General features: G+C 37.3%; 1 protein-coding gene across 1 annotated transcript in view; it reads left to right on the top strand.

Moving 5' to 3' along the window:
• The window catches only part of ADCY5 (adenylate cyclase 5), a 344,935-nt gene that overhangs the window by 152,697 nt on the left and 175,800 nt on the right, over nucleotides 1–16,438 (top strand). The window contains exon 6 of the mRNA XM_053698067.1: nucleotides 3,262–3,403. Coding sequence (XP_053554042.1) covers nucleotides 3,262–3,403 — 142 coding nt within the window. The remainder of the gene's footprint in view (nucleotides 1–3,261; nucleotides 3,404–16,438) is intronic.

The raw sequence follows: 16,438 nt of genomic DNA on the forward strand, positions 1-16,438 counted from the left end.
AAATTATTCCTGTTTAAAACTAAATACATACTTACCTGTAAAATAAAACCTAAGGTAGCTACAATATAAGTAATAGTTACATTGTAGCTATCTTAGGTTTTATTTTTAAGGTAAGTTTGTATTTATTTTAACTAGGTTGATTAGTTAGTAAATAGTTATTAACTATTTACTAACTACCTAGTAAAAATAACAAATTTACCTGTGAAATAAAACCTAACCTGTCTTACAGTTAAACCTAACATTATACTAAAATTAAATAAATTACATTAATGAAATACAATTAACTAAATTACAAAAAATAAACACTAAATTACACAAAATAAAAAAAGAAATCAAAAATAAAAACAAATTACTCCTAATCTAATAGCCCTATCAAAATAAAAAAGCCCTCCCAAAATAAAAAAAACCCTAGCCTACACTAAACTGCCAATAGCCCTTAAAAGGGCCTTTTGCAGGGCATTGCCCCAAAGAAATCAGCTCTTTTACCTGTAAAAAAATATACAAACAACCCCCCAACAGTAAAACCCACCACCCACACAACCAAACCCCCCAAATAAAATCCTATCTAAATAAACCTAAACTCCCCAATGCCCTGAAAAGGGCATTTGTATGGGCATTGCCCTTAAAAGGGCATTTAGCTCTTTTACGGTGCCCAAAGTCCCTTATCTAAATATAAAACCCACCCAATAAATCATTAAAAAAACCTAACACTAACCCCCGAAGATCCACTTACAGTTTTTGAAGACCGGACATCCATCCTCATCCAGCCGGGAGAAGTCTTCATTCAAGCGGCAAGAAGTCCTCAACGAAGCCGGGAGAAGTCTTCATCCAAGCGGCAAGAAGTCGTCCTCCAGGCGGGCAGTAGTCTTCATCCAGACGGCATCTTCTATCTTCATCCTTCCGGCGCGGAGCGGGTCCATTTTTAAGACATCCGGCGTGGAGCATCCTCTTCATACAGTCCCAGCCGTACACTGATGGTTCCTTTTAAGGGACTTCATCCTAGATGGCGTCCCTTGCATTCCGATTGGCTGATAGAATTTTATCAGCCAATCGTAATTAAAGGGTAAAAAATCCTATTGGCTAATGCAGTCAGCCAATAGGATTGAGCTTTAATCCTATTGGCTGATCCAATCAGCCAATAGGATTGAGCTCACATTCTATTGGCTGATTGGAACAGCCAATAGAATGCAAACTCAATCCCATTGGAGATTTTGGGCACTGAAAAAGAGCTGAATGGCCTTTTAAGTGCAGTAAAAGAGTTGAATGCCCTTTTAAGGGCAATGCCCATACAAATGCCCCTTTAGGGGCAATGGGTAGTTTAGGATTCTTTAGTGTTAGTTTTTTTTTATTTTGGGGGGTTTGGTGGGTGGGGGGTTTTGCTGTTAGAGGCGGGACTTAGAATCTTTTAAGGTAAAAGAGCTTTTTAATGGGACACTCAGGTCAAATGAAACTTTCATGATTCAGATAAAGCATGTCATTTTAAACAACTTTCCAATTTACTTCTATTAGAAAAAATATGCACAGACTTTTATATTTAAACTTTTTGAGTCACCAGCTCCTCTTGAGCATGTGCAAGAATTCACAGAATATATGTATATGCATTTGTGATTGGCTGATGGCTGTCACATGGTACAGGGGAAGTGAAAATAAACACAACTTTGAAATTTGTTAGAAAAAAATCTACTACTCATTTGAAATTCAGACTAAGTGCTATTGCATTGTCTTGTTATCTTGCATTTGTTGATTATGCAAATCTACTGTGTTTACTGGTCCTTTACCTTAGGGCAATGCCCTACAAAAGGCCCTTTTGGGGGATTTTTTATTTTCAAAGGGATTAGGTTTAATTTTTTTATTTTGTATAATTTGGTTTATTTTTTTTCTGTAATTTTAGCCTTTTTTATTTTTTGTAATTTTAGATTTAATTATTGTAATTTAATCTTAGGTTTAATTTTTAAATTAATGTTAGGATTTTTATTTTTATTATAATTTAGGATTTTTTAAATTAATGTAATGGGGGTTACTTTAGGGGATGTTAGGTTAGGGTGCTTAGTGATTAGTTATTTGTGTTGTGGGGCATGGCGGATTAGGGGTTAATAGTTTAATTAGGTTAATTGCGATGTGGGTGAATGGTAGATTAGGGGTTAATACATTAGTTATTGCGGTGGGGGGGGTTGCAGTTGAGAGGTAGCTATTGTGCATGTGTTAGGTGTTTGATTTTATTTTAACAGCGAGCACTTGTTTGCGGCTCCATATATGCGATCGAGTGTAGTGTAAGGTCGGGTTACCATAGTAACCTATTAATGTTTTAGAAATCTGGCATCGGGTGGAAGCGTTAACACAACTCAAACCTACACGAAAAGAGCGACCGCACGCAAAGGGGAAATTATTTTAATGGAAACCTGGTACTAAAATGGAGCCGTAAATTACTTTTTAGCTGTCGGCCGCTTTGGTAGCTTACGGCTCCATTTTTAACGACTCAATGGAAACAAGCCCTTAGTTCCTTTCCATAAGAGCATACTGCAGTAGGCTCTAGTGTATGTGCGTGTCTTGATCAATATTTAGCTGGATAGTTTGCAGCACTGTTTGTTGTATTGCACTCGCTAGTCTACATAGTTACAGTCACATGACTCTTATGTCCTGATTTATTGTTTGTATGCAAAAGTTATCAAGTTTAAAAAGATGCATTTTTTATACAGACACAGTGTATCTTTTGAATTATAAATTTAGATTTGCCTGTAAAATATCATTAAGTGGAAGAGTTTGCTTTACATATGTGCAGTGGAAATCATTTAATCCAAGTTAAACCGATCATGCTAAGCCAAATTCTAACTTTATTGAACCATACAAGAAAGTTTATCAAGCTGCAAGTTCTCAAGCAAAGAACCTATCAACCTACATTTGCCACTTGCTATGCAGCATCGTTTGGTGAAATTTAAAATGAGAAAAGAGCGTTTGTGTGCAGGCCTGTCAATCACCGTTAACAAGAAAACTTGGGGGGGGGGGTATCTCTGCTACCTCCAGATAAATTAAATTTATGCTGGCAGGTGGTTTGTAGTTGATACATTTTCTCTATAGTCTAATTTTTACTGTGCTAAATCATGCAGATAGGTTCATACATCATTTAGGTTTCAACAGTGTTTGGTCTGTAATATTTCAAGATGATTTAATGGCTGTGTAATGAGCAACCATACAGTAGAGTTCCTATTTAGTCTGTGTATCAAGCAAAGTAACACATTTTTCTTTTCCATTTATGATCTCCAGGCGTATTCACATCACAAAGGCAACACTCAACTATTTAAATGGAGATTACGAGGTAGAGCCAGGCTGTGGGGATGAACGAAATGCCTATTTGAAGAAGCACAACATAGAGACCTTTCTCATTGTGCGCTGCAGCCAGAAGCGGGTAAGCAGTTCTGTAGAGGCATTAGGAGGCTATCATTTAAGGTATAGGTAGATCATGTTGACCATGATGTACAGAATCATTGTTCTTCATTGTAATCATTGTACCAGACTTTTTTTCTGTTTATTTGGAATACTGAATCAAATTATCCTCATGCAAGATATAGGGGGTTTTGCTTATGAAAACTTCATTTGAAAAGTGTAAGATAAATGGCTTATTGTGGAGATTACAAACATTTTAGAATAGGGTAGAACTTGAAAACCCATGTGATGTGCATGATTAGAATGGAACCCAATGTGTTTAATATGCATTTCAAATTAGGAACTCTGGAAGCAGCACAAATATTCCCTTACAATATATTATAATTTTAAGGGAATCATATTATATTATATTATGTGGATGAAGGGGAAAAGAATATCTGCTTAGTTTTAGGAATGTTACACTTCAAATATTGAGAGAACATTCAAGATGACGCAGCTTGTAACATAAGTAGGTATTGAAGACAATAGGTCTAGTGCAAAAAAAGTAATACTTGGTGCTACTATTTATATATATACAAATAAATGACAAACTACATTGGCTACAACATTATTAGCTATGTCAGTAAAGCATTGGCTTGGTGGTGACCCTAAAAAGAACTGGTGAAGCTGATCCAGCCTTGAAGTAAAAAGAAAATATGGCTAGTAGGCTATTAAACTTTTTTTGTTCTCTTTTTGTTGTACACTTTCAAGTTGTTTTATTTTATGTCACATGTGGTCAGTTGCCATCTGCAAAAAGAACCTGTTATTATTGTCATTAGCTTATCAAGTTGTTGATGGTGACTTGATCCCATATTAAAATTTAAATCCACATCAGTGTTTTTCTTCTGTAAATACAAGGGATAATGGGGTCTGTTTTGTGTTGACTGTGCGCATACTTTATTATTAATATAAATCCTGCAAGAACTTGCTCTGATATCACCACATTCAAGGTGCTATTGAAACACCATAGTTTAGCAAAGTAATAAATTGTATGTCTTCCTTTTAACTCTTCATTTTTATAAAGTTTACCAATTGCAAATAATTGGCATCAATTTACCTGTTAGCAACTTTATAGCGAATGTGGATAAAAGTGTATAACGTTACACAATATTTACATGGGGGTGATAAGTGGCCCTACTATGACATTTATTAAATGATTACTTCCTTGTGACTTGCAACACATAATAAAGCAATGTCTAACAAACTTATCAATGACTTGTGCGGTCCTGGCAGTGAAAGGGTGTAAGACATTGGCACTCTTGGTTGGGCCTTCCCCCATATGCTTGCTTTGTCCTGGATTCACCTCGCACCACTGATGATAAACACGCACCTCTCACTTGCTTTCAGTTAATCAAGCTCCATCCTAATGTTGAATATAAAAAAAAACAATTTTCTTGGCTGCCTCAGTTGGAACCAGAGTGAAATAAGCAGGTTGCCAAGTAACTCGGCAGATGGGTTTTATCAGCCCCAATTTTGGAATTGAACACATAACCAATGAGGATTGTTTTTTTGTTTAAAGGTATCGATGGAAGGTATATAATAAATAAAATATGTTTCATGCTTATTTATAAAGTGATATTTAAACAATGTAAACCTTCAATTAACTATAAAATGAGTGTTGTTGTGCTTGCTTGATCATGAATTATGCTTGAATTTCTCAGTTACATTTCAACAATTCACTTGTGCAATCTTGGTATTGGATCCACTGATTAAGTAATACAATAGGATTGGTCCAAATATAATGTGAGTAAGCAATACCTATAGCAAAGGAAGACACATCATATGGAGAATGGATACTGCCTGGTCAAAGTGTGATATTGCAGGGGAAGCAGCAATCAAATGATATAAACTCAGTCCAGTAAATAGTAAAAAAAGACTTGATCAATCTGGTTTTATAAGTTCAGCCCACTTAATGGCAAACAGAGCAATTGGACTAAGAGGTACTGCAATGCTGCAAGAATCCAATTATATCAATTTAATCCAGAAAATGCCTTACAAGGTAGCTGGAAAAAAGGTATGACAAGGCTAAAGCAATCTGGTTATATAAGGTCCAGTTCATGGCAAACAAGATAGGTTGGACAAGAGGTGCTGCAAGGCTGCTGCAATCTGATTTTATAAGGTCAGTCCAGAAAATGAAAAACAAAGTAGCTAGGCAAAGAGGTACTGCAAGCTGAAGCAAACGTACATATCACTCAGCAAACAACACAGTATAATGAGCAGCAGCTAGTTAAAGTTATAGCAGTATAAAACATGTGCTCAAAAAGGTGCACCATGTTTTTCCAATAGATATCTAAGCCAACTAGTAGATAACTAGACTGCTGTGTTATTTCCTTCTAAACCAGTAGTGATAGTATAGGTGAAGTTAAAAGAAATGTAAAAATGTGTTTTGCACAAGTATACTCTTTGCCACTACAGTAGCTTCAATTGAAAAAAGGGAGATTCAGCACAAGAATATGAAATGAAGATCAGTTTTGCAAGTACATGCCTAACCAGATCACACTGACACGCTTTGCAGATAAGTTGACCCCATTTCACCCATGCAGTATGCAACAACCTCAATCCAGTATTTAGGCAAAAACATACATAGTAATTCAGGCAGCAATCAAGGGTTAATCAATACGTAAGTCACACCAGAGCAAGAAGGAACATACGCAGGTATTCAGTCATGGTCCAAAGTAATTTCAAAAGTCAGCAGGGGGGGGGTCATACATGAAAGTCAGCTAAAATAATAATTACACCCAAAGCACTAATTGACTGACTTAATACCCAGGCACAAAGGAGTATGTGGGGGTACATTTTGAAGACAATGCTAAGGAACACCTGTGGTTAATTGTAAAATAACTGCATACAAAGGCCCTGATATTCAAAACATCTGCCAATATATTCTAAAAAAGTGGACAGAACCTCGCTGTTCTGACGAGTGGTGATGTGTCTTCCATAGGAAATAATAGGGATCACGGCTTCAGCAAAAGTCCGCCCACATTGCCACTCTCATGAGTGGAGGGGGACTGTATTTGAAGTGATCCTACACAACACAGACAATGCGTTCGCTGAAATAAAAAAAGGTTTATGTGTAGGAACACTTCTAATAATGCCTGTGTAACCTTCGTTTTACAGTCCCTACACTACGTGGCTCACTGGAAAATATCACAAATATGGCTGGAAACCTATACCTAACCTGCAGGGCAGCGCTTGGAATATATAGCACTACTGTCAATCTTTCTCCATTAAAATTCAAAGTTAAAAAAATGCAGTTATGTAAAAATGAAAAGTTGCGGGTACTGACTTTTATAACATATTTATATAATGAAAAATAAATATTGTTTTGTAAAAAATATGACACCCAGAAAAAAACTGTTTAAAATCAATACAATAATTAAAATAATATGCATTATACAAGAAAATGCATAAAGATAAAATATTGTATATACATATAATGCACCTCTAAACTATTAACCCCTTATGTGCCTCACCCCCAGAGCAAACTAACCACACTACACTATTAACCCCTAATCCGTCATATCCCCCATTGCAAATTTACCATGCTACACTATTAATCCCTAATCCGCCTTAACTCCCCATCGCTATTAACTCCTACACTATTAACCCTAATCCGCCACAACCACAGTGCAATAGGCCCCCTAATCTATGAACCCCTAAACCACTACAACCCCACCGCAATAACCCCTACACTACTTAATTCCCTAACAGCTAACCTCCCAAGACCCCTAACCGAAGACCTCCTAAGTTACAAAAAAAACTACCAGTATTAAAAAAAAAACAGCATTACCGAAAACAAAAAAACACTACTAAAAAAAGCCCTATCCTAAAACTAAAGTACCCTGAAAAAAAGCACCACTAAAAAAAAAACTATACTAAAATTAAAATTTCCACACAAATAAAAAAAACCTATCTTTAAAAACACCTAATCTAAATATTGCCCTGAAAAGGGCATTTGTCTGAAAGTGCCCTAGTAGAAGTGATTATAGCTCTTTTGCAACCCCCCCGCAAAAAAACTAACGCTACCCCAAAGTTTGTACTCATTCTTTTGAATCCGGCTCCTTTGGGGAGGCAGCGGCGGGTCCATGGCAGTGCTACTTGAGCTTCTTAGGCTGTCCTCTTCTGATCTTCCATCCGATCCTTCTTCATGCTGTCACCGCAGCACTCTGAAGATTAAATGCAATGTTCCCCCTTATATACGTGTGTCCTTCAATTAAAATCAGCCAAAAGGAAAAGCTTTTATTCTACTGGCTGATTTAATTTGTTTATTTTATTTTAGTTTTAGTATAGATTTTTTTAGAGGGGCTTTTTGTTTCACGGTACTTTAGTTTAAGGATAGGGATTTTATTAGTAGTGTTTTTATATTTTTGGTAATGTTTTTTTTTTTGTAACTTAGGGGGGTCCTAGGATAGGAGTTTTGGGGGTTAAGTAGTGTAAGGGTAATTGCGGTGGAGGTAATGGCGGTTTAGGGTTTAAGTAGTGTAGGGATTATTGTGATGGGGTTAAGTAGTGCAGGGGTTATTACAGTTTAGGGGTTAATAGTGTAGCATGGTAGTGTGTGATGGGTATGTGGCAGTTTAGGGGTTAAGTAGTGTAGGGGTTATTGTGTTGGGGGCTATATCGTTTTAGGGGTTAAAAGTGTAGGAGGTTAATAGCGATGGGGGATATGGTGGATAAGGGGTTATTCTTGTAGGATGCTGTATGCTTACTTGGTTGAGTGATATATCATAAAAAACAGTGGATATAGAAGGCGCTAAAAAAGCTGTAGGATTTATAGATATAAAATTTCACTTATGTGTATTAAGTCTCACTTAAGTATATATAGTATCGATGTTACCTTTATATAATGTAGGTAAATGAGCCAGTACTAATATGAAAACGAAATTGTTATTTCAATATAAAATTTAATAAAGTTCAATATAAAGTTCAATAGAAATTCAATAAAAAATTAAACTCATCGATGTTTAAAAGATAAAAAATTACAAAAGTCACATATACTGCTCAAACATATATATTAAAACTGGTTCACCATTCATTCAACATGAAATCCCTCGAATTCAAAGACATAGTATTCAGCTGCTTTATGAATACCAATCTAACATGTGTTCAGCTATCACTGTCTCTTATGGGGATCCCCAAATAAGATCCAGAATGACAATGTGGGCTAGAATAATTTAAAATCCTCCAACACAAGTCACTTGTATATGTGCCCCCAAGTGCCGACAAACTCGTTACACCTTCAGTCAATTCCTTTTCAATGCGGCTATAGAACGCAAGGTGGTATATTTCCTCCCCTTGCCGCTGTATTAGTGGAAAAGACAGTCAGTTATACTGAGCGGAGCCGGAAGGCTCTCTTACCTCCTTCAAGTGTCTACTAGTCGGCCTCCTCACCTGACCCGACACTACGGCTGCTCCTTCGATTCTTGGTATGCGAAATCCCGTGAGTGACGTCACCCGGTTTCCGGATCCTAGGTGACCACTTGCGCAAGTGTTTTTCACGGTTGTATCCAAACAAACCTCTGCACTTCAGTACACCAGGGTACGCAGAGTTCAGCTGCAAATGTCGAACAGCCCACAATAGATGGCAGGTAAGTCCTCTACGCGTTTCAACCCCTTTCTGGGTCTTTTTCAAGATGCCACTTCCTGCAACCTCTGTCCTTAAATCCCCTCTCTATCCAGGTGATTTGCTGTTGCTCCAGTACCTTTCCTGCAGGTACATACTTCTTATAGCGCCTGTATAAGTTGGTTGTGTGAGGTCTTTGGGTACCTTCCGGTAAATATCAAACCAGACTCGCCTCCCATATAGAGAAACTGCCCGTGATATATGTAAAAGAGATCCTTTACTTTACACCGTTAATGTAGGTGGCGATACTGCTTGGAATATATCGCTAGCATCGCCACCCATTGCGATGAATAGTCAAAAGCCTTTCGCCGACACTGCCTTTAAACACTGTCAGTTGCTTTGATTATTTTGCCGACTTCCCTGAAATCGTGATGGATCTTTTTTTTATATCTCAATGCCTCATGGATATAGATACAGTATATAGTTTACAAAAAATACATCAAATATTTATTTATTTATATATATATATATATATATATATATATATATATATTATAGCCAGGATGTGCACTCTCACCTTCCATCATCTGCCAGGGTGCTAGTAATATACATAGTAACAGAAATGAAAACTTGCACTCACTGGGTATTTCAAAAAACATAATTTATGTAAGAACTTACCTGATAAATTCATTTCTTTCATATTAGCAAGAGTCCATGAGCTAGTGATGTATGGGATATACATTCCTACCAGGAGGGGCAAAGTTTCCCAAACCTCAAAATGCCTATAAATACACCCCTCACCACACCCACAAATCAGTTTAACGCATAGCCAAGAAGTGGGGTGATAAGACAAAAGTGCGAAAGCATAAAAAATAAGGAATTGGAATAATTGTGCTTTATACAAAAAAAATTATAACCACCACAAAAAGGGTGGGCCTCATGGACTCTTGCTAATATGAAAGAAATGAATTTATCAGGTACGTTCTTACATAAATTATGTTTTCTTTCATGTAATTAGCAAGAGTCCATGAGCTAGTGACGTATGGGATAATGAATACCCAAGATGTGGATCTTCCACGCAATAGTCACTAGAGAGGGAGGGATAAAATAAAGACAGCCAATTCCGCTGAAAATAATACACACCCAAAATAAAGTTTAAATCTTATAATGAAAAAAACTGAAATTATAAGCAGAAGAATCAAACTGAAACAGCTGCCTAAAGAACTTTTCTACCAAAAACTGCTTCAGAAGAAGAAAACACATCAAAATGGTAGAATTTAGTAAAAGTATGCAAAGAAGACCAAGTTGCTGCTTTGCAAATCTGATCAACTGAAGCTTCATTCCTAAACGCCCAGGAAGTAGAGCTGTAATCCTTTGAGGCGGAGTTTTACCCGACTCGACATAAGCATGATGAATTAAAGATTTCAACCAAGACGCCAAGGAAATGGCAGAGGCCTTCTGACCTTTCCTAGAACCGGAAAAGATAACAAAAAGACTAGAAGTCTTTCGGAAATTCTTAGTAGCTTCAACATAATATTTCAAAGCTCTAACTACATCCAAAGAATGCAATGATCTCTCCTTAGAATTCTTAGGATTAGGACATAATGAAGGAACCACAATTTCTCTACTAATGTTGTTAGAATTCTCCAACCTTAGGTAAAAATTTAAAAGAAGTTCGCAACACCGCCTTATCCTGATGAAAAATCAGAAAAGGAGACTCACAAGAAAGAGCAGATAATTCAGAAACTCTTCTAGCAGAAGAGATGGTCAAAAGAAACAAAACTTTCCAAGAAAGTAATTTAATGTCCAGTGAATGCATAGGTTCAAATGGAGGACCTTGAAGAGCCCCCAGAACCAAATTCAAACTCCAAGGAGGAGAAATTGACTTAATAACAGGTTTTATACGAACCAAAGCTTGTACAAAACAATGAATATCAGGAAGATTAGCAATCTTTCTGTGAAAAAGAACAGAAAGAGCAGAGATTTGTGCTTTCAAGGAACTTGCAGACAAACCTTTATCCAAACCATCCTGAAGAAACTGTAAAATTCTCGGAATTCTAAAAGAATGCCAGGAAAAATGATGAGAAAGACACCAAGAAATGTAAATCTTCCAGACTCGATAATATATCTTCCTAGATACAGATTTACGAGCCTGTAACATAGTATTAATCACAGAGTCAGAGAAACCTCTTTGACTGAGAATCAAGCGTTCAATCTCCATACCTTCAAATTTAAGGATTTGAGATCCTGATGGAAAAAAGGACCTTGTGACAGAAGGTCTGGTCTTAATGGAAGAGTCCACGGTTGGCAAGTGGCCATCCGGACAAGATCCGCATACCAAAACCTGTGAGGCCATGCTGGAGCCACCAGCAGAACAAACGAGCATTCCTTCAGAATCTTGGAAATTACTCTTGGAAGAAGAACTAGAGGCGGAAAGATATAGGCAGGATGATACTTCCAAGGAAGTGACAATGCATCCACTGCTTCCGCCTAAGGATCCCTGTATCTGGACAGATACCTGGGAAGCTCCTTGTTTAGATGAGAAGCCATCAAATCTATTTCTGGAAGTCCCCACATTTGAACAATCTGAAGAAATACCTCTGGGTGAAGAGTCCATTCGCCCGGATGTAACGTTTGGCGACTGAGATAATCCGCTTCCCAATTGTCTATACCTGGGATATGAACCGCAGAAATTAGACAGGAGCTGGATTCCGCCCATACAAGTATTCAAGATACTTCTTTCATAGCCAGAGGACTGAGTCCCTCCTTGATGATTGACATATGCCACAGTTGTGACATTGTCCGTCTGAAAACAAATGAACGACTCTCTCTTTAGAAGAGGCCATGACTGAAGAGCTCTGAAAATGGCACGGAGTTCCAAAATATTGATTGGTAATCTCACCTCCTGAGATTCCCAAACCCCTTGTGCTGTCAGAGACCCCCAAACAGCTCCCCAACCTGTCAGACTTGAATCTGTTGAAATCTCAGTCCAGGTTGGAAGAACAAAAGAAGCCACCTGAATTTAAACGATGGTGGCCTGTCCACCACGTCAGAAAGTGTCGAACAATCGGTTTTAAAGATATTAATTGAGATATCTTTGTATAATCCCTGCACCACTGGTTCAGCATACAGAGCTGAAGAGGTCGCATGTGAAAACGAGCAAAGGGAACCGCGTCCAATGCAGCAGTCATAAGACCTAGAATTTCCATGCATAAGGCTACCGAAGGGAAAGATTGAGACTGAAGGTTTCGACAAGCTGAAACCAATTTCAGATGTCTCTTGTCCGTCAGAGACAGAGTCAAGGACACTGAATCTATCAGGAAACCTAAAAAGGTTACCCTTGTCTGAGGAATCAACTAACTTTTTGGTAAATTGATCCTCCAACCATATTCTAGAAGAAACAACACTCATAAAAGACTGGAAAGGTTCTTTCTAGTGAAAATTAGCAAAGGGAATTGAATCCAATGCCGTGGCCATAAGACCTAAAACTTCTATGCATATATAGCAACTGAAGGAAATAATAGAGACTAAGGTACCGACAGACGGAACCCAATAGAATTATCCCTTGTCTGATAGAGACAAAGACAGTGACACAAACTTTCTGGAAACCTAAAAAAGGTGACCCTTGTGTGAGGAATCAAGAGCTTTCGAAAAAAAGATCCTCTAATATGTCCTGAAGAGCAAGTGAATCATATGAGATTCTGTATCCTCAGAAAATAATCTGAATGAAAACAGAAAAATGAAAATATGCATTTATTGTATCTAATGAAAACAAATAATGCTATCAATGACTATAAAAAGGCAAAATAGTTTGAATAAAACTCCAAACCCGGTTCCTAAAAAAAGCAACTGGAAGAAATACCCCAGAAGATTCCAGGTCTGAGCAGCGCTTGAACCCCATGGGTGCCCAGCCATGCTTCAACAGTACCCAAAATATATAGGACAGAAACACACTTAAAGAAAGTGTTAGCCTTACTGGAATAAAATCTTGAAGCCCAGAGTAACAGTTAAGAATTGAATCCAATTATAAAACAAATAATTGATTATCTTAGAACAAAATTCTTCTAGCTAAAATAGCTAAAGACATAGATTAACCCTCATTTGCGAAAATATTCAATAAAATGAAGACACAAATGAAATTATTAGCATGATAGTCCAGTTTAAAGGACCAGCCAATACAGTGGACTTGCATAATCAATAAATGCAAAACAACAAGACAAATGCAACAGCACCTAGTCTAGTAAATGTTGTCCTTTAACAATGCTAAAATAAATCATAATCTGATACTTGATCTTAAAGTAAACAGAAAAAATGAAGCAATTGCAATATCCAAATAAATCACAGGACCAAGAAAAGTACCTGAAACTAAATAATTTTCCATAAACAAGATACAACTATCTAAAGGAAAAGAAATACTATTTTGCTATAGAAACAATAGCATAATTAGTAGAAGCAGAGATAGCCCCAATAAATTGGAGAACCCTCCAAATTGAATTTAACTGCCGGCAAAGAATATAGTTTAAAACCTTTGAAAAAGGAATAAAAGAAAATTCTCAGCCTATTCCATTCCCTAGAAAGGGGAATTGGAAAGAAAACCTCTGAAAACACAAAAGAAAAAAATAGGCAGAAATAGTGTCAGCTAGTCTTAAAGAACTAGTTACCTTAATATCCAAAATAATCAACACCTTTTCAACAAAGAACAAATGTACTTTAACAATAGAAAAATAATAAAAGTAGATTTGTTAGTGTCAATATCTGATTAAGAAAATTTCTGAAAGAGAAAAAACATCATCAGAGAAGGATAAATCAGTATATTGTTGGTCATTTGAAACTTCAATAATTAAAAAAGAAGTGAAAAAGACCTAAAATTTTTATTAGAAGGCACGAAGTCAGACAAAGCCTTTAAAATAGAATCAGAAAATATTTCTTATAAATCTTCTAAATATTTCTTGTACATAAGATGTAAGAATGGCAATAAAGCATAAACACTAATGGATTCTGCATGTAAAAGTATATCATAATACCTTATTACAAACCATAGCTAAAGATAAACATTTATAACATTTAAAATAAATTAACTTAGCTTTGGTAGAACTGAAACTCAGTTAAGCGTTTTTCCAGAAGTGGCTTCTGATTCAGGGACAATCTGAGACATCTTGCAATATGTAATAGAAAAAACAACATATAAAGCAAAAATGATCAAATTCCTTAAATGACAGTTTCAGGAATGGGAAAAAAATGACAATGAACAAGCTTCTAGCAACCAGAAGCAATAAATAATGAGACTTAAATATTGTGGAGACAACAATGACGCTCGATTTTTTTTAGCGCCAAAAAAGCCGCCGATATTTTTTGGCGCAAAAACGTCAAAAAAATTACGCAACTTCCGGCGACACGTATGACGCCGGAAATGACAAAAAAAAAATTGCGCCAAGAAAGTCCGTGCCAAGAATGACGCAATAAAATGAAGCATTTTCAGCCCCCGCAAGCCTAACAGCCCACAGGAAAAAAGTCAAATTTTAAGGTAAGAAAAAATGATTTATTCATATGCATTATCCCAAATATGAAACTGACTGTCTGAAATAAGGAACGTTGAACATCCTGAATCAAGGCAAATAAATGTTTAAACACATATATTTAGAACTTTATATAAAAGTGCCCAACCATAGCTTAGAGTGTCACAGAAAATAAGACTTACTTACCCCAGGACACTCATCTACATGTAGTAGAAAGCCAAACCAGTACTGAAACGAGAATCAGTAGAGGTAATGGTATATATAAGAGTATATCGTCGATCTGAAAAGGAAGGTAAGAGATGAATCTCTACAACCGATAACAGAGAACCTATGAAATAGACCCCGTAGAAGGAGATCATTGAATTCAAATAGGCAATACTCTCTTCACATCCCTCTGACATTCACTGCACGCTGAGAGGAAAACCGGGCTCCAACCTGCTGCGGAGCGCATATCAACGAAGAATCTAGCACAAACTTACTTCACCACCTCCACAGAAGGCAAAGTTTGTAAAACTGATTTGTGGGTGTGGTGAGGGGTGTATTTATAGGCATTTTGAGGTTTGGGAAACTTTGCCCCTCCTGGTAGGAATTGTATATCCCATACGACACTAGCTCATGGACTCTTGCTAATTACATGAAAGAAATCAGATTTACTGTGACAAGTGTAGGGTCTGAGGAAGGGGATGTAAAGTTCCCAAAACAGTACGCTTGTCACAGTAAATCTGATTTTTGAAATACCCAGTGAGTGCAAGTTTTCATTTCTGTTAATATATATATATAAATGTATATTTAAAAATAAATAGAACATTTTCTTCTATGTGAAGAACATTGGAATGTAAAATATTCATATTTTCGGGTTAGCGCTGTAGGTTTAAATCTTGTTGCGTTATCCTGTTTTTCTTCTTAAAATGGGGAGAGTCCACAGCTGTATTCATTACTTTTGGAAAATACAGAACCTGGCCACCAGGAGGAGGCAAAGACACCCCAGCTGAATTCTTAAATACCTCCCCCACTTCCCTCATCCCCCAGTCATTCTTTGCGATTTGTCACAGGAGGTTGGCAAAGAAGTGTTAGAAGATAACAGATTAGTATCTTATGGAGGGTAGTACTCTTCGAGTTGGGACGGGAGTTTTAAATAGTCCTTTTAGCCTCTCAGTGAGAGCTTGGATGAAAGATGGAGTCTGGAGATGCAGGGAGAGTCTTTCTGCGAAACCATTCCGACTCATATCAACAGCTCTGTAAGCAATTAGCATTGACGAGTTTCGCTGCCTGCTTTCTGCACTCAAGTCCATGTCAGAAGCGATGCTACTATCTGTCACACTTGAAAGACCGTGTTACTGTTCCACGGCATAGATTCCTGTAAGAGCATTTCATTTTCCTTTCACTGTGGAATATATGTAATGACTGAATACAAGGTCTCAGTGGGACTCCTTCATCTTTATGGAATCAAGGATTAATTTCTCCTAAGGGGGTTAATGAACAGTGGCGGACTTTTAATCATATTTGTTATGTGATTCTGTCTGCTGATGTGTATGGATTTTGGGCTCAGGGCTTTTATGGAACATTCAGGTTTTTTGAACTACGCAGTTTCTTGATGGGACTGGCGCGCCTGTAGTTTGACCTGGTCAGCCTGTAGGTTGACCTGTAGGTTGCACCTTGTGACCGGCATGGTCATGTTTGTTGTTCCCATTTCCGTATTCTTTGACTGAGGGTCGGTGGAGAGCGTCTTTACTCTGCTTGTCTGGGTCATAGGAGGTGATGAGTGCCCCAGCTATTGGGGGTGTGTGGTGCCAGTTATTTTTGTACAAATTTTGTCCGGTCAAGTTATGGAGGACTCTGATTTTTCTGAGGAGGATTTCTCTTATTCGGATTCTGTTTCCTGTTTAGATTGTATGGAGGCCGGGGTAATAGAGCCCAATCAATTATGCTCCGTATGCCG

Source organism: Bombina bombina, chromosome 1 (assembly GCF_027579735.1).
Source record: "Bombina bombina isolate aBomBom1 chromosome 1, aBomBom1.pri, whole genome shotgun sequence".
NCBI lineage: Eukaryota > Metazoa > Chordata > Amphibia > Anura > Bombinatoridae > Bombina > Bombina bombina.